General features: G+C 40.7%; 1 protein-coding gene across 1 annotated transcript in view; it reads right to left on the bottom strand.

Annotated features, from left to right (window-relative positions):
• Positions 1-18,870, bottom strand: part of rnf216 (ring finger protein 216) — a 28,147-nt gene extending 9,277 nt beyond the window's left edge. The window contains exons 1-13 of the mRNA XM_033644225.2: positions 18,768-18,870; positions 17,734-17,867; positions 16,193-16,323; positions 13,817-15,184; positions 13,584-13,660; positions 12,229-12,337; positions 9,737-9,898; positions 9,511-9,622; positions 9,048-9,181; positions 7,740-7,790; positions 5,619-5,756; positions 4,813-4,961; positions 3,560-3,638 (exon numbers count right to left, since the gene is read on the bottom strand). Of these exons, the coding sequence (XP_033500116.2) occupies positions 3,560-3,638; positions 4,813-4,961; positions 5,619-5,756; positions 7,740-7,790; positions 9,048-9,181; positions 9,511-9,622; positions 9,737-9,898; positions 12,229-12,337; positions 13,584-13,660; positions 13,817-15,184; positions 16,193-16,323; positions 17,734-17,800 (2,577 nt within the window). The 5' untranslated portion in view covers positions 17,801-17,867; positions 18,768-18,870. The remainder of the gene's footprint in view (positions 1-3,559; positions 3,639-4,812; positions 4,962-5,618; positions 5,757-7,739; positions 7,791-9,047; positions 9,182-9,510; positions 9,623-9,736; positions 9,899-12,228; positions 12,338-13,583; positions 13,661-13,816; positions 15,185-16,192; positions 16,324-17,733; positions 17,868-18,767) is intronic.
• Positions 18,871-19,648: the final 778 nt, after the last annotated feature.

Raw genomic sequence — 19,648 nt, forward strand, 5'->3', positions numbered from 1 at the left:
GAAGTACTCAGGGCTACACTAGCTGCAACTAGCTTAACAATCAGACCTCTGTTGCACTGTGAGTTATGTAAGTGGTGGCATTTATCAAGGAAGAAGAAGACGTTACCTCTGGTTCTACGCTAATAAACTGCTAAACTCACATAGTCAGACCTGTCTCCACATTTCATTTGAAGCACTGCATCCATTTGATAAGATTTAACTTCAGAGACCTCCATCTGAAAAGATTCTGGTTGTTAGGAATGATTAAGACCAGAATTATATCGCTGTTGACTACAGTTGAGGAGATGACCATGGAGGAAGTGAAAGTTTTGATCAGAATAGTCCCTCTTATGACTCTTAGTCAGATAGTGAAAATAAACTACTCCCCAGAACCACTGACCTTGCACAATAGTGTCAGGAGGGAGGCGAGGCCCTGGCATAAAAAAAAAAGAAAAAAAAAAAAAGACGCCTGATAAAACATTAAAACCCGTTTTGGCATGTAGCTTGCTAGCCTGGAGATTGCTGTGAGAATGAGAGGCAAAGATTTCTCACTAAACTAAGTGCCGGTTGGCGGATCAGATACACGCAGAATGAAATACTATTGTTTCCTCCCAAACCCCACCAGTTTCTCCTCCTTTTCCACAGTACAAGAGAACCAAGACTTCTTCATGTTCTTGCGCCGTAAGTCTCTGCCATGTTTACTGTCTACCCGGTGCACTGCTTCCTGTTTGGTGCTGGAGAGAGCGCAGCTATTGGTTGCTTACAATGTTCACATTACTGAACTTCAGTGTTTGTATAAGCCAAGATTAAAAACTTGCATTAAACATATTTAAGATCAGTTGTTTTGATCTCATGTCTACATGTCAGAAATGCAGATCATAACTTCCCAGAGCCAAATGTATCATTTCCAAACTACTTCTTTTGTTCAACCATGAGCAATTCACAACATGAAAACAGAGAAAGACAGCAAATCATAACATTGGGAAGCTGAAACTTAAGAAATGTTTCCAATTTTTGCATCTATAATGGTGATTAATTTCCCGTCAAATATGTAACAAGCTGGGTCTCAAGCTGAAGAAGTTTGGGAACCCCTGGACTGATTAGAGACTACTTATTTCAGCACTATATAATATATGGGCCTAATATAAATCAATCATTTACTTATCAGCCAAAACATCAAAACCACTGACAGGTGAAGTGAATAGCATTGAGCATTTTGTAACGATGCAACATTCTGCTGGGAAACCTTTGGCCCTGGCATTCATGTGGATGCTATCTGACACCCTAGCCCCAAACACCGTCCCAATGCTCACACTTCCACTCAAAATTGGCCCTAGCCCTTGTTTTTGCGCGTTCCTGCGAAGGGCTAGGGTGTCCAAACTTTAGGGAAGTGCTTTTCAGCCCTTAAAATTCCCACTTAATTTGAAGGGCTGTGTGATGCACACTTATGACCCCATCTCAACTGAGGGGGAAATTGAATTTCCCAGGATGAATTGTGTGAAAATGTTTTTCTTTTTTTTTTTTTTTTTATCGACATACCTGAAACAAATCGACCAGGAGAAGAAGGCGGCGAATGCGTCTTCTATTTGCTGCGTTTCTTCTCTGTTGATTTGTTAAACGAAGAAGGAGGAAGACAGCCAATGCAACAGGCAATACAACCACTGGAGCCGGCATTTTGGAAATGAGTGCAAGAAGCCTAAGTCGACGATATGCGTGACGTAGGTGAACACTTCTGTTACGCTAATTTGCATGAAGTGGCGTACCCAATCCCCCCCGCAGAACAATGCCCCATGCCACACCGCAAAAGCTGTTCAGGAATGGCCTGAGGAATGTGACGAAGAGCTCAAGACATCAACCTGGCCTCCAAATTCCCCAGATACCAATCTGCTTGAGTATTCATGGCACATGCTGGTACAGCAGAGACAGCCGTGAACCATGTCCAGGCCTCCTTGGTTCAGACTAGGGCTGCCACTAACGATTATTTTCATTGTCAAGTAATCTGTCGATTATTTCTTCGATTAGTCGACTAATCATTTCATTGAAAAATGTGTTAAAATGTTGAAAAATGTCGGTCTGTCTCGCCCAAACCCCAAAATTATGTCATCTAATGTCTTGTTTCATACTCATGCCAAAGAGTTTTAGTTCACTGTCACGAGAGAGTGTGTAAAGCTGCCAATATCTGAACGTAAGAAGCTGCAGTAAGAGTATTTTGGGGTACTTTTATAGTACTTTTCTATGAAAAATGACTCAAACCGATTAGTCGACTACTAAAATAGTCACCAATTATTTTAATAGTCGATTAGTCATCGATTAGTCGACTAATGGTGGCAGCCCTAGTTCAGACTTGGCTCTGACCTGTCGAGATATGAACACAGGACATTTGGGGGTGTCGTGTGGTGTCTGGCACCAGGGCGTTGGCGGAGGATCCTTCGAGTCCTGTGCGTTACAAGGTGGGGTATCAGCACGTCCCACAGATGCTCCATCAGATTATGATATGGAGAATTTGGAGGCCAGGTCGACGCCTTGAGCTCTTTGTCACATTCCTCGGGTCATTCCTGAACAGTTTTTGTGGCATGGCATGGGATGTTGTCCAGCTGGGGGGGTGGGGCAACAGGAGTGTCGATGCCTTGAGGAGTGATACTTGCACTGAAATGGTGTTTGGGTGGGTGGAGTGAATCAAGTGGCATCCACATGAATGCCAGGGCCAAAGGTTTCAGAGCAGAACATTGCATTGTAATGTAATGAGATAATCAATGTTATTCACTTCATCTGTCGGTGGTTTTAATGTTTTGGCTGATCGGTGTATACTGAATAACTGGTGTCAGTGTGCCAAGAGGTGAATACACACATTTCTCATGTTGGGCTGTCGATCTCTCCCCCATCGCAGGAATGTAGTGATAGTAGGAATGTGTGTGTGTCAGGAGCGAATGTGAGCCACAAGATCAGAAACTAAAGGAGACAAAGACGCATCAGGAGAAAGAAGGGAGAGTTGTGTTTGTGTGGTGAGAGTCAGAATATGATTGTGGGTGTGTGTTTGTGTGTGTTTTCAGCCAAATAATGGAGATTTTAGACAGGAATCCATGTGACAGCCTTGGCAGACACAAAGCGACGCCTCCCCCTGCATTCCTCAGACAGAGGGAGGAGGCCCTGAGATAAACAGAGAGGGAGACAGAGGTGGCGACCTCGCCAGATGGAACCATTTCATCATCAGCAGAAAAGTGTTCATCAATCTTTTCGATCCTGACAGACTTGATCTCTTTCTCATGTCCAGGCCGCACTGAGATGATGTATGCTGAAGTGGATGCTGCTGCACACAGAGCTCTCAGGTTTTTACTGTCACGACGGGCTGAATTATTCATGATGTTAAATTTAAATCCAGGTTCAGTCGCAGTCGTTTCAACTCTGAGCTATATGTGATTACAGCAGATGATGCATATATGGTGCAAGAGCCAGAGTGTTAACCTACATATTCCTTTACAGTTATGGTCTGTAGAGGAAGAGCAGTAGCAACACAACGACCTGGCTTCCCCCAGAAGTTTAAAGTGTTTAATGAACTAGATAAAGACAGAGTCAGACTGACCTTGCGGCAGCGAGGGTTGGGACAGCTGAACAGAGACATGTCTTTGTCCAACAAGGCTGGGAAGTTGCAAAACGGACACCTGAAAAAAGGCCAGACAGGAAGGAGGGTTAGGGAGTGAAATTTATGATACAGCTGTACATGAGACACAGATAAAAGAATCCCACAGTGAGGAAACAGACAAACATGACTTCAGGTCCCTTATGAGTGAACAGATCCCCTTTAGACCATCAGTTCACAGGCATACATACTGACATTCAAAATGCTATCAAGAAAAACTTTACTACATCGATCCAGGAAGATCTGTGGAGCATTAACGCACTGGTCTGAGTACAAGTGAGTTTATAGGCTCTGTCTTACCCCCAGTGCAAAGCTGCGCACAACACAGCTCAACTGTCACTGGTAGTTTCAAACCAACACACTTGTCATTTTCATGCCCATCGCCCACATTGAGCAAGAACCAAATGTGTGCTCCATGCCTATATGTGCCCCCATGGGCGTGTAGGTCTTAAAATGAGGTGTGGTCAGACGAACTGTTGGTGAACTGATATTTTGAGGCAGCAGAAAGTGATTACACAACTGACCAACAAATAATCTGGTCTTAAGTTAGTATTTCCTGCTGTTTAAAGGGTACATTATTGAGATAGTAAGATGCACCTGCATTAGCAGATTCATAACGCACGTATACTCTATGTGTTTCCCATAAAAGGACGCACAGATGGGTTGCTGGTGAGTTAAATAAATTGGTATAAGACAGCTGTGCATACTTACACACGAGGAGCAGCATAACTTCATTGTTTTTTTTTTCAGTAGCTAAAAGTTTAGTTCTGTTTCCTCTGTCAAGATTATAACTACAGATTTTAGTTTTGCTGCTTAAATGTCCCACGATATCTGCTGCAATGACGTTACTGCTCTTACTGCATTACACCATCTCTGATTTACCCAAGTAGGTTGATAAGTGGGTGGGAATGTCTTTTTGTCCTTACTGGTTCTGTTTGTTGTTAATACTCTGTACATACTTATTAAATTACTAATAAAAACACCTTTTTAAACATGAAGAAAAATGCACATTTTCACATCTGAGGAGCTCAAACTGGGGATTTTTGGGCATTTTTTGCTTGTAAATTGACTGAAACAATTAATTGGTAATTTAATCATTTTCATTTGATCGCTGCTCTACTAAAAATGGAAACATTACAGGAGAAAAAAAATTCGCTCAGCAAGGTGTAAAAGAATCCACACACACACACTCTTACCGCACAAGTTCATCAGCACAGGTGGCAGCAACCGCCTCCTCCGCCTGCCTCTCGTAGTATTTACACAGTATGTTCTCTGGTAGGACCTTCTCCAGCTCACACACTGGGTACGAGCACGGGCAGCCCCCCTCCATGCAGCTCAGCTCTGACTGCAAAATAAACACACACAAGTAATTACAAACACAACCGCCTTCAGCCAACACTCAGCAACACACATGTACGGACAATGTGCGCTCCAAATTTATTATGTATCACAGTCCAATCTGACGTATGTAAAAGGAGGTAGAGTAAAAATTAAAAACATCTTTCACTATAATTCAATCCAGCACAACTACAGTGTCATAATGATGAAGCGGCAGCACCACAGAGGAGTTATTACAGAACTGTTTTTTTGGATTGCATTACATTACACAGGCGTACCTAATAAACTGACAACTCTATATGTGATTAAAGATCTGCTTTGTTCCAATCTGTTCAAATCTTGCATAGGCTTATTGCTTGCCTTGTTCTGTGACAGTGTTACAGATTAATAAATGTGATTCCTTTCATTTCAGCGCAGAATAAAAAGACTTGTAATCTGCACAGACTTTTGAAATCAAACAAAAAAAAATCTTCTGCATACAATTTGCAAAATATAGCTTTACAATAAAAAAAACATGTCTGACTGTCACATCCTTTTATAAACTAATTCTCCAGCTCAGCAAGACATTGGGTTTTTACAGGGAAACTCATTTATAGTTGCCTGGCAACATTCACAGTTATGTTCCAAACGTGAGAAAAAACACTGTGTGTGTGTGTGTGTGTACCTTTCCGGAGCCAAATACTGCCTCCTGAGCGTATTTGACCAGGCACTCTTTACAGAACAGGTGGCCATCTGAACACTGCGTCATCTTCTCAAACGCAAACTCCCCAAAGCAGCAGCCACACTCGATCAGTTGGCCGTCCTGGAGACAGAATCACACAGAGGCATTTCATGTAGCTCAGAGGTTTTTAAACTTCTCTACATTTTTCAGGGCCTGTCTTTTCAGAAAATGTATGAAATAAAACTGAACTTAAATGGTGTTGAAATTGAAAAGAGTAGGCTTCGACTTACTACGAATACTTCATACTAAAAGCCCTGGTTTCTCCTCAGTCGTCTTTGTTAAGCTGAATAATCAGCTCTTGGTTTCTTGTTAACCTTCATGTCAAATCTGTGCCTGTGTTTGTATATATTGTATTGTTAACTTGTGATGCCATATGTGTCCTACTGTGCTGACATTTGGGGAAATGCATATAAAACAATTATGGACCCAATAATTACACTTAACAAAAGAGCTCTTAGGGTAATGCATAAAGCAGCTTACTGTGAATCAACTAATCCACTGTTTATAGCATCTTACACCTTAACATTTCCAGACATTGTGTATTTAAAAAACACAGGAAATACCTTTTTCAAGTTGTGAACAAAAGCCTTCCTGTCTGTATTTTAGTAATAGAAGGACATACTCCTTCCAAGCTTCACGGGTTCAACCCCAATTTCTCACCCCTTTGCTTTAGATATGGTATAACTGAGGGCTCTTTCCTTCAGTCCACCTGGCAGTGTAGTAAACTGCAAGGCCTCTGGCAGGGGATCTGTGATGCTTTATCCACAATCCACGGAGTCTCTTTTCCAGTGGATCCTGAAATATGCCTTTAAGTCAATCTCTTAAAGTCTAATATCAGACATAGCTATTCCCTGGAGTTTGCAAAAATGTATTGCAATGAGGGGGAAGTCAGATCTCCCATTACCTGTTGGATTGTACCTCTAGAGAAAATAACTTACTCACTAAAGAATAAGATTCACTCGCTCTATAAAACATGGCAACCTTTTATTATTTATGTGGAAAATCTCCCATCCATATTGTCACCACACTAGTATTATAAGAGGCCATGCAGCTGAGGATAAGACTACCCTCCCTCTCAAACCCCCCACCCCCCATTTTTGTAGTGTAGTATTTCATTTCATTTATTTGCATTGTTACGTGTCAATTTACTTTACTGTCTGTTACTTTATTTTTGAAGCGTTCGCAGTGTAAAGTTGATGTTTGTGTATTGTCAATTTGTGACTGTGTGCTTTGTACATTTTGAAAAGCTAAAATAAAATATATAAAAAAGAGGGTTGATTATTTATGAATCATGTAAAGTGAGAACCAGTGTAAATAACAATTGTGTTTAGGTTTGGGAGTCAAACTATGAAATGGGCCGAGTGCTAAATTCAAACTGTGTAGCTCTCTGTTGACTAAGTGAGTGAGTTTAAAATGCTAATTTATCAGGATTTAAAATGATCAAAATGTAAAAGAATTGAGGATTATAATTTAGCGTATTATGTATTTAATTATTAATTAATTTATTCCTTTGTAGCTGATATTCTGGGCTATCCTTTGGTTGATATAGGATAGGCTAAAATAAGCCTGGAGCTTCAAACTATTACCGAAATAAAAATTATTCATTCAGAGTTAGCAAAAGTGTCAGATGCCGCATGGTAATAAAGCCGATTAAACGGTTAAATTACCTTCAAACCAACATATTCTACAAATAAATTGCTTTGCAGTGACTTGGAAACTTTAAACCAATTCAGCTGTTTGACTATGAGGGAAATAATGGAGGATTTATTTTAAACAAGGTCTTAAAATTACTATTAGAGTAACTAGAATAATACTAATGTAACCATCTTAACTATACACTCAGCAGCCACCATGTGACTGGCCAGCCAACATTATCTTGAACAAGCACATCCCTTTCAAACTACAGTCATTTGGTCTTTACGCCACAGCACTATTCTATATTTTGTTGTCATAGAATAAATGTTTTGGAAATTTAACTGAGGAACAATTTTCACACAAAATAATGATAAGTATGATGCACTGTGAAGGTTACATCAGTTTGGCCGAGGTCTGTGAGCTTCCTACCTTCTTGTATTCATCCTCATTGACCTGCAGAGCCAGAAGGAAGTCCTCGTGCTGGAGAGAGAGAGAGAGAGAGAGAGAGAGAGAGAGAGAGAGAGAGAGAGAGAGAGAGAGAGAGAGAGAGAGAGAGACAGGAGGTTGGTTAACTGGAAGATGTTATGTGCACTTTTGGTGGAGCAAGGTCAGCGTCTGCTATTACATTCTCTGGTTAAAGAAATGTAGCGTACAGTAACTGAGCAGCACGAGACCATAACTGGTGTCTGTATAGATCAGTTTTTAAATTCTGATTGGCTGTAGGGTGTCCATTAATTCCTGATAATAGTCACCTACTAAGTAGTAGTATCAGCCTGTATCTAAAATGAGTAACCATAGCAACAGGGACGCATTTAAAGCCACCTACAAGTCACTGCCACACATTATGAAGCAGAATCATTTTCCAACACTGAGCGTCGTCCTTTAGTGCCTCCTCCTTTGAACACAGGGCGGTGACTGTAACACACAAGCTATATACGGTCAAATTATACTTACTGTCTGTCAACTGTACGCAATGTTACTGACTTTGAATCTTGCTAGCATAACGTTAGCTTTCTGACTAATAGGTAAGCCAAGGGGTTCTATAAGCTGAGTGGGTGAGAAATACCTCTTGTTGTTATGTCGTATCTGAGGTTCATCCTATTTACTGGAGCAGTGAATAACGTTTCTATTGCTTACGAATCTTATGGGAGGTTAATGATTGCTCCAGGTATTAGTCAGACCCTCAGGTGTTACCAGGCAAACTGAGTTATGGCTTGTAACAAACTTTGGATTTTGATCTCAACACGCATAAAAATATAAATGAATCATCTTGGGTTTTTTTTATTTTGCAAGTGACCATGGTATAAGCTGGATAATGCCACTAAGGATGATTACCATAATCAGGGGTTAACGAACTCTGGAGGCAACTGTCCGATGTGCTCCCCGTCGTCTATAGTTCCTGATAACGCACACCTTGTCGGGCATTGTCCCTGACTTATTTGAGTTATCTAAACGTGTCCTTCTGTAGAGTGATGTGCTAATAACGTTAGCATGTTGTATTTGTTTGGAAAACATGCTTGGTATAAGACAGTTTTGAGTTGTAATGGAGCCAAATTATGTAAAATATTGTTAAATGTTGCTGTTGTCCCTGGATTTATAAGAGAAGAGGAAAAGATCATTAGCTGCTAGGCTAATTTATACAATGTAAAATGCCATAGGCTTGTGCTAATGACGTTAGCATGTTGTATTTGTGGGGAAAATGTGTGCCTGTGTGCGTATGAGTGTGTGTGTATGTACCTCTGCCCATTCCTTGGCCTTCTGCTGATAGAACGAAAGCTCTTTCTGCACAGAAGCCTCCAGACTGTTGTACGTCCTGTAGTAGCGACGGTCATTCTCCAAGAAGTACATCCTCTTCTCAAACTTTACTGAACCTGAAACACAAAAGGAACCTTGTGAGTGAGACATCCAGTGCACGGCGAAGGTAGGTTTGACAGTTAACTAAAACAGCTTTTCTACAACGCTGCTGAAACCTGAGATTTCTGAACAGAAAAAAATAAAGTGTGAAAATATCCTCCCATGATGCACCTGCAAGATCTGCAGTCAAACTCTGTTCCTGAAGCTTTTGCAAATAAAAGAACAGCAGCAGGGCTTTATTGTCAAACACTGGCTTGTGGGAGCGAAGGAACAAAAAGTGTACACACATTCAGTGAGCAGCAGCAGCAGCAGAGTGCACACAGACAAAGTATAAAAGTTTGCTCACCGTGCTCAAAATGGAAATCGACGTAGCAGCGCTCCGAGGAGGCTCTGCTCCGTCGTCTCTTTCCTGAGGGGTCGCCTGAATCTTGCCACTTCTTCAGAGCTTCACATAAGGCCTGGGAGAGCACGGGTTAAAGTGACATTTGTTAAAAAGCGCACAGAAGCAAAGAAATGATTCAACTGTAACTGCATTCCCAAAGATGCAGGGTGTGCTATGAGACCACAGGTACCTTGCGTGTGATTGCATAGTGTCCCTTCAGAGCATTAAGGGCCCATTTGATGTCCTGACAGCTGAGCATCCTGAAATCTGCCATGAGCAAGTCGGCAGCCTGCATCACAGCCTCAGGTCCCACAGAGCCAAGTTTGGCATAGTCAAACAGGTCCTCTGTCACCTGAGGAGACCCGTAACAGAAGCATTAACACAGCACAGACACTGAGATATCTGATTGAAAGATGAATATGGATCTGTCATCAAAACATGAAGAGAAAAATGACTGTGACTGAGATTTTGACGCATGAGGCTTTTTTTCCGATTGCAGGGTGGGTGGGAGAACAGCTGAACCGTCAGGTTTCTCGGCAGCAGAGACCGAGGGTGTGTTTGTGCACTATCTGCTGTTTTGTGTGAGTGTGAGAGCTGAGGTGAGATTCTTTCCTGTTCTGTACTTTCATATGAGTGTGTGTAGAGTACTCTGCTAAAAGAACAGTACAAATAAAGCCATAGTTTCTCTCTTTTCCATGTGAAACACTCACATAATGTAGATTTTTCTTTCAGTGTATTCTCTGCCCACAACAGTGAGGAGTCATGTGGTGACCGACACCAAGAAAAGCTCCATCAGAAAATATTTTCGTCTGCTAAGATTGACTGATATAATCATGTAATGAGGAACAATCTATCCTTGCTTGTTTTTCCAGTTCTTCAGTTTACATGCACACTGTTCAAGATGTTTACTGTGCTGGTAAAGATGTTAGCTGAATACTTCACCATCCAAATGACCACTTGTATTTTGATTTCTAACCCTGCATTAATGTTTAATTTGTAAAGAAAACTTTGTTTTTCTTGTTTGCCTCTACAGTGAATGAAGAATCCAAAAACTGCACATTTTTGATAAACTGATGTCATAGAAGACATTGCATTTGATGACGGCAAAATATGTGTTTACAAACTCTCACCCAACTCGTGCAGTATAACCCAAGTCTCATTTATCCAGTCGAATGTTCAGTACTTTCCAAACTTACAGCCCTTTCCAACGGGGAAGTGAACTGAAAGTGAAACTTATTTATACTCTCTAAACCCCCCCCCCCTTTTTTTAACTTAAATTTTTATTTAGAACAACATTGGAGCACAATTCTTACATCACATCGTAGTTGCAAAGTGTTCTGTTTTTGTTTTTTTCCTCCCTTTTCTTTGAAGGGAAGGTAACACAAAATTCAAACACAGGTAGAACATTTGTTATATGATTATGCTTTCAAAGACAGTCCTAGTGGTATGATAAATAAACATATTTCAACCCATGAAAAAACGCGGTAAAAAAAATAAATACTAATAAATATTTAAAAATGCATAAAAATAAAAATAATGAAAAATTAAAAGAAAAAATAAAATCAATTAATTAATTAATAAAATAGATAAATTAGTATGTTAAAAATTAAAGAATAGACATCACTTTTCTTGTGCTGCCTTCAGACACCTTTTGCAAGTATTAAAACCTTCGAACTTTGAGCAAATTGGTGTGACTTCTTTCACAAACATGGGGGAAAAAAAGGCAATGAGCAACTTGGTAAGAAGTGTCCCACAAATTGCAATATAAACATATATATATATTTAGAAATGTATTTTTAAAAAAAACAAATCTAGGGGGAAAAAAAGAAAAAAGCTAAGGGAAAATGCTTTATTTTCTTTCTTTCTTTTATACTAATTTTCTTGTTCTTAATTTTCTCTATCTACTAATTTCTTGCTAGTTTTTTGGCTAATTTCTCCTTTCCTTGCTCATTCCCTTCTTCCCATGTTTTTTGCTCAGGTGTCAAAGCGTTAAAAGCCAGACTCCATTGACAAAAACACTAATTTAACATTGCTGAACACAGGAGCTGCTGGTCCACCACTGCCTTGGTCAGACAGTTAGTTTGTGTTTTTGTGTGTCTTTCGTGTCTTAAAGGGTTAGTTCTTATTCACTAAAGTCACAAAGTAACACAAAGGAACTAACTGATCAAGGCAGTGATGGACCAGCAGCTGTTCGGAGAGGTAAAATTTGTGCTTTTGTCAATGGAGTTTGGCACTGAAGAGAGCATAGGTAAGTTTCACTTTTAGCTGTCTGTTTGGGAAGTACCTAGCATACTACTGGATAAATGAGACTTGGATTATACTGTAGGAGTTGTGTGAGATTTTGTTAGCAGATATTTTGACATAGTTTTGCTGTTGTCAAACGCAGACCCCTATGACTTCTGTTTTTCATTGTTTCATTACTACTACAAATGCAGCTGTAGCCAGTATCTCACTGTCACTATCCTCATTCATATTTTAAGAAGCTACAAATTATATTCAGCCACAAAATAAACCTGATAAGCTGCAAATCAGAACACAAGTACAGAAAGTTGTTGCACCAATCAGTGATGCCCTCTACAGGTTTCATTCTCTTGAAGATTCAACAGACACAAATACACACACACACACACACACACACACACACACACACACACACACAAATACACACACACACACACCTACCTCTGTCTGGGTGTCTCCAGACTCCAGTAGGATGCTGGTGGGAGCTGCTGTGGCTGCCACGGTATCTCCCCTTGGATACTCTGGATTCTCCAACAGCAGGTTACAGATACTGGAAACACAACAGAGGGGAGCTGCGTGAGAACAAGCTTACACAGACATACACACAGTTACATGTACCATGGTCTACTAATATCCATCAATCTACACAGAACAAATTCAAGTATACAGATTTAAGATTTATGCTCTATTGCATATGAGGCAATAAAGTGTACACCAAATTTAGTTCTGAGTGAGAAAAAATACAACAATGATACATAATAATATAGTTCGACTACCAGGTCAATACTCGTCTTGCCTTTGGAAAATGTCATAAAAATTTCAATAAAATATTGGAAGAAATGTTGCAACAATATAAATGAAAATGTCGGGAGAAAAACTGTAAAATGTTGGAAAATATTAGTAAAATGGAAAAATGTTTTTAAGTATTTGTTAAAAGTTGGAAAAATGTGGGAAATCAAAAAACTTTTGACAGTTCAATAAATCTTTTAAAAGAAATAAATATAATAATAATAAATATTAGTAAAATGAAAAAATGTCAGAAAATTATTAGTAAAATGTCAGAAAAATATAAATATGTTGTAAAATTGCTTTAAAAGTATTAGTAAAATGTCAAAAAATGCCAGAAAAGATATTTTAAAAATTGTCAGAAAAAACTTCAGAAAATTATTAATAAAATGTTAAAAAAAAAAAATCTGAAAAATGTCAGAAAAATAATAGTAAATTATTGTAAAAACGTCAGATAAATATCAATAATATTCTGTAAAACTGTTGTAAAAGTATTAGTAAAATGTCAGAAGAAATATCAGAAAAATAATAGTAAAATGTTTTAAAAAATATTAGAAAACTGTTGTTAGAAAAATATCAATAAAATATTGGAAAAAAATGTAAAAAAAAAAAATATTAGGAAAATGTTGGGGAAATGTTGCAACAAAATTAATAAACATTTGGAGAAATGTAGGAAAAGTTTTAGTTAAATGTTGGAAAAAATAGCAAAATGTCAGAAAATACTAGTAAAATATAAAAATGTCTTAAAAGTATTTGTTAAAAGTTGGGAAAATGTGGGTCATACTTTCAGTTAAACTTTTGACAGTTCAATAAATCCTTTTAAAGAAAAAAGGAAGGGACCAACATCTGAATAAACCAAGACACAAAAAGATTCTCAACTCCACAAATATAAAGGACACAGCAGCAAATCTAGAAACCTGATCAGATATTAAGTTTCCTAACAAGTTGAATCAGTTATGATCAATTATATTAAATGCTGGAGAAAAAAAAGGTTGATGCTTCTTTCTTACACATTCAAGTCTTTCACATTATTCTTTTGGATCAGTTCTGCTACATAGGCTTCATGGACGTCTGGGAATAGATCCAACTGTAGAGGGTACACAGAGAGTTGAACAGGCGGGATGTAGTCGGGACAGAGGAGGTGAGAATATTCAAATCATTTAACTTGATATAAACCAACTGATGAGGCAGATAACAGAGAAGCAGACCATACCAATGCATGCAACACTTCTGTGATACTCACAACACCAGTGATTAGGGTTCTAACGAGGGGCTCCTGCTCTGCTCTCCCTCGTGGTGCAGAGGGACCAGGCCGTGCATCCTCTATTCTGGGAATGTCCTCTGGTGCAGGAGGGACTGCGACCAGACCTGGGGCTGGATTGACTCGTTGGGGAGCTGGAGCTGGTGCCAGAACAAGACGGGCCTCTCCCCCATTTTGGGGGACTGAAGCTGTGGGAGCTGGAGGAACAGGAGGGTTAGAGTTCACGTTAGGCACCCTGATGTGGAGGCTGCGGGCTGGTAGGACCACACCAGGGGCACCAGCCTGTGGCGGAGGATTGGGAACAGCCTCCCCAGGTGCTTGGCTGCCCAGGATGATCCGGTGACCTGCCTCTGGAGGTCCTAGTCTCTCCGGGGCTGCAGCTATTAGCACTGCAGGGGGGATGACCGGTATCACCTGAGGGGGTTGAGGGGCCTGGGCTGGAGGCTGGGCAGGGGCCTGGGCCAGGGGCTGGGGTTCGATCTGAATAAGATTGCCGTGCATGTGGTGGAGCGACACAGGCTGCAGCAGGTTCTGGGGCCTGAGCTGCAGCTGGGGTTGGGTTATGAGAGCAGAGGCTTGGATGCTCGGCTGCTGGGGAAGAACAACTAGTTTCACCCCCTTCACCTGGATGAGATGGGGCTGTAGCGTTGTGGCCGCACTGGACTGGAGCTGTGTAGATGTACCGGGTTGTGACTGTGTCCGTGCGTGAGACTGTGACTGTGCAGATGAAGTACTGGCCTGAGGATTGTCTTGTGAATGAGTACTTGTACTCGCCTTTTCTTGAGTCTTTGCAGAAGAACTTGATGCAACTGTGTAAGAATAGTGTGTGGCACTGGTAGAGGTACTCGCCTGGGGCTCCACCATTATGTGTACTGAAGTGCCAGCTTGTGGCTGTGTAAGTCCAGATGTGCCAGGCTGAGGCTGATGACGTACTGGTGTAGGTGCTCTGGATGTGTTGGCGCTAGCCTTGGCATTTGTGGAGGTAGATGGGGTTTGAATAGACACTGCATGGAGTTCCACTTTTGTGTGTGCTGAAGTACCGTCCTGCTGTTGTTGCTGTGAGTTTGTGTTAAGTTTTGGCTGAGACAGTGTGTGTGATGACGAGCCAGGTTGTGGCTGTGTGTGTCCGGAAGTGCTAGACTGCACCGGAGTCTGTGTCCGTATGGCTGGCCGTGCTGCGGAGGAGCTGGCCTTGGCATCTCTGGAGGTAGAGGGGGCAGAACCAGGGTCCCCCGTGGGAACCCCAGAAGTTGCGCTACTATGACCTACAACTTGAATTAGGTTGTGTTGCGAGGCCCCACTCCATTTTGCTGCTGGGCGAATCACGTGTCTGCGAGCAGGAGTTAGCGGCTGCAGGAAAACAAAGAAGGCGAGAGACAAGCTGTTGATGAGTGGAAACAAAGATGTTACTTCTGTTGTAACTTCTGCAGCTCATATTACTGACAGCACCTACTGATAACAGCACAATATGGCAACTGTATAAAAAAGTAAGTGATTAAACTTGTCTAAAAAGTTTAATTTTTTTAAACAAAGTAACAGGGAAGCTTCAAATAACAAGTCTTTTTTATATGCACCAAAAGGTCCCCCTCTAGACACATTTTAAAGTACTTAGACTTTGTTTAACATTTAAAAGAAACTCTTAAAAGGAGCTGGAAGCAGATCTATTCTTTCTCCCTCACTGAGAAATGTATGGATCTGCTGCTTGTGGTAGGTTTCATATTTACTTTCACATTCATTTCCCTGCTCGCGCTAGGCTGACTGATTAAAGAGCAGTGCACATCAAGATACCTAGTGTTAGGGGAAACATGGAGGAGACTCAACCATATATGTCTGTCCCCCGTCTCAGGTAAGACGTCTGTTGTACACCAGAATACTAGCAGACATATCGGAATGCTAGGTGTCGTTAGCATCTTTTATTTATGTTGTGTGTTAGCTTGTAAGCTAACTGGCAATGGCTGATACAGCAATAGAGTCTGGTTTACATGCAAAACTTGCACACTCTCCCATGTTTGCTGTCAAAACTTTCACTATGCTAATGCTAACTCTGCTCTCTGTACTGCCAAGTGAGGGTTTCAGGTTTCTTTGTTGGTCTTGTGTCAAAGTCTGTTCCCCCATTGTTATGCATTACCTTTGTTTCAGTGACACACCTAATCTAGCTCCCAGCGTATGTTTGAATCTCAGGTTTTAGGGAAGTGCACAGACATCGCCCCCTTCAGTAGAGGAATCTGATAACACTTCTCTAGTGACAACCTCTGCAGATACAAGTCAGTACTGTCATGGTTATTTTAGGGGACATAAACAGAAGGCAAACACATTTGTGAGTGGAGGCGGACTTTAAGAGAAGATTTTATCTGTCACCTCTAATATGCTGACATCGTCGTCATCTGCATCGTCCGGGACTAAAACAGGGCTGGCAGGTACCAGAGTCAGAGGCTCCTCGTCTGAGTCATCGGAAATGGTGATGAGCTCCCTCTTACGTGAACGGGCACCTACACAAGCACAGTGGAAACTAAATATTACAAACTTGTATAATTTGCGTCATAAAGGCAAAGTGCGGGAAAGGTTAAAAAAAAAAAAAGCAGAACACGGCAAAGGTCAACACTGACTGTTTATGATGAATTTATTATGTTGATCAGAAACATTCCTGTTTACTGTTTATGTTTATCTTTGTTATAGTACATTAATCCCTAGGGGGAAACGTGCCCTCTTGACCAATCTTAACTATTTAGGAAAAGCTCCAGTTCTGAGATCACTGTCAAGGGCCATGGAAGGAGTATGGGAGACTACAGGTATAGTAATATTAGCCGATATTAGGCTAGAGTCCTACCGACCAGGCCAATATATTTATTTATACTTATCTGCATGATCAGAGGCAGTGTTCAGTGTTAGTATTTTTGTTCTCTTGCCCAAGCAGGTAGATTTCTGATCCACGTACCCAAAGTCAATTTGTACTTTCACCTATACAAATGGTTTCATTTATGAAGAAGGAGGGCGAGTTGGCATCCCTCTTAGCTGCCAAACAAACTATGTCAGTGCAGCAACATTTCTCGCAAAATGTCCGTTTTATCCTCCTTGCTCTCAATTTTTTTGCAAACTATACAATACATAGTTGGAATTTTGCCCACATCTAAACTCCTGTGTCCAGCATAACTGAAATGTGTTCTTCCACTTTCGTTCATTCTGTGCTTGTGCAACTCTCAGCAGAGATGAGAAGGAAACGAGATGGCTAGCTTCTCAGCTAAAAAAATTACGCTTAAATATTTTATACCAAGTGTCCAATCAGGCAAGTGAGGTGCTAGATTCAATAGCACAAATGTGGCACTTTACTTGCCCTGTGCAATCAGGCAATCCCTTTTGAAAAGCCCTGTCAGTGGTGATATTTCAAGTGCCAGTGCCAGTGCCTCTCAGGATAAATGTAAGCTTAAAGTGGCACGCACTGATATTTTACATATGTAATTTGCAGAGGCTTTGCAAAGCAAATCAGGCTAGTTTACGATGTGTTGATAGGGAGTTTTGATTTTTCATATATATAGTACCAACCCTGAGGTTTACGGAGGTGCTGATAGGTTCATTTAGTAGTTTCAGTTATTTTATGGACTATTTTGAAGCCAAACTCTTCAAAAAGTCATTTTGGAAACATTACATTACCGTGACGCATTTATCTTAATATGTCTGTGATGTAAGACAAAAGTGGGACATTGATGCTAAGCGTTTTGTACTCATATCCATTATGCTGCATGTCAGTGAGCAATGTTGCTTGCGATTAAGAACGACAACCTTGATACTATCAGTCTTATTCAAAAACTATAGTGGATTACAGTGTATGATCCCATACTACTAAATATCTGTCATAAACTGGCACCAGAATGTATCGCGGTTGATGTGAAAATGTGTCTCACCTTGGCTGCGGTGGACGTTGAAGCTTGCCAGGTGAATGACATCATCATCACTGCCTCCATCTGCCATTGTGAAACTACACTTACCAGCTCCCTGAATCAGCCCACACACAGAGTCACTGCTCAATCAATACCATCTACTCCACACACACACACACACACACACACACACACACACACACACACACACACGCAGAGTTAGGTGTTGGTATTCCCCTGGAATTATCACAAATGTTTTCACTTTCAAATGTGTGACTTATCATAACATTCACCAATCACGGGAAGGGTTGGACTCCACCCTTTTACCGTAAATATCCCGATGACACAGGGCTAATAAATAACTTATATGGGACTATCCAATAGCCAGCATGTTTACAAAAGAGGACTTAACAAAGAGGAAGCTTGAGATAAAACATGAGAAGCACAGTTGAGGGTTAGGATTTGTGTCATCAAGTAAAAATTCAGTTCAATTCCCACTTTATTTCTCCCCGGGGGGGGGGGGGGTTAAAAAAATAATATTAGCGAGCTAACTAAGAGTTGATTCATTGTGACGGCCAGCCTGATCCCACCAGATTATGTTGAAGCATTTACTCCGTCATCTTTGCTTGCTAACCCAGCCCCAGTCGCCCTAGATCTGATCAAAGTTGGCATGAAATCAATGTAAATCTTACATGTTCAACAGCAGAGGCTAACACTGCGAGCAGCTGGCAATGTTTGAAATACTAGCTATGTGAACTTGCGTTTTGTCCGTCAGCTTGACATTACTCTAAACACCGTGACGTTAGCTTAAAGTTTCAGATGCTGTGGATAAAAACAAACATGTCAGGACAGAAATCGATCATTTCCGCGCAGACACACGGAACAAACCACTGCTCTCGGCTAAGCTAATGCTCATTAGCTTGGGCTTGCTAGCTAGCTAGGGGGTTAAGTAGTTAGCTCACTTCTGTCGGGATTTCTATTCATAACATGGCTTCAAACGCGCAACGTACAATTTAATATATACGTATGAATAATACACAGGCAGAAATGTACAATACCGCAGCTTCGTGGTGGATAACCAATACAAAACGCCTTCTTGGTGGATTGACAATCCGTGAATACCGAAACAAACTGCCAAAACAAGAACAGATTTACGTCACGCGTACGGTGAGAGAGCTACGTAAAGACAGTGGACTTCTGGGAAATGTATTCCTTATGGAAAAAAAACATCCCTAGGCCTTTGAACAGAGGAAAGATTCAATTTACATGTACAAAGCTTAATTAACTGGTCAGGTCAAACATAAAAGAAAGAAAAGAGATGTTACACTATAAAATATATTATGGTGTAACAGATTTATTGTAGTTTTACAGGCTAGCTTTCATTTTATTAGGGTCCTAGCACTGAACGATGCGATTACCCTTTGGAAATTGTTCCATTTATTGATGATTATTACATTTTTAAGGTCTAAATGTGCTTGAAACTGGTAAAGAAATAAAGATATTTAATGTGATTCATGCTTGGGTGTGGGAAAAAAAGGCTTGAAAGCGCCCTCTACAAATTTCTATTAAGCAGCACCCGCGGCACATTTCACATGGAGGCATGAAAACTGAAAGGCACATGTATTAACTCAAGACTTAACAGAAAGTTTCTTGGAGCCATACCCTAACCCCAAATGTTAAGTCAGCCATTTCAATTTCGTTTTGGTGAAATTTGGGGAACGGCGAGGCTGTGGCCAAGCATGGAATTTCCATGTTTCACCACGAAACAGGAAGTAGCTTGTAACTTTACTGTACATGGTCCAATCTGCATTAAAATTCTCATTTTATAAAAGTCTCTGCCTGAAGACATCTACAGACCAGTTTTGAGTCATAGTCATAGTACCATATACTGGCAACAGGAAATTAGGTATTATACTTAAATGCACTGTTCCTAGCAAAT

Source organism: Epinephelus lanceolatus, chromosome 18, assembly GCF_041903045.1.
Source record: "Epinephelus lanceolatus isolate andai-2023 chromosome 18, ASM4190304v1, whole genome shotgun sequence".
NCBI classification, from domain to species: domain Eukaryota; kingdom Metazoa; phylum Chordata; class Actinopteri; order Perciformes; family Serranidae; genus Epinephelus; species Epinephelus lanceolatus.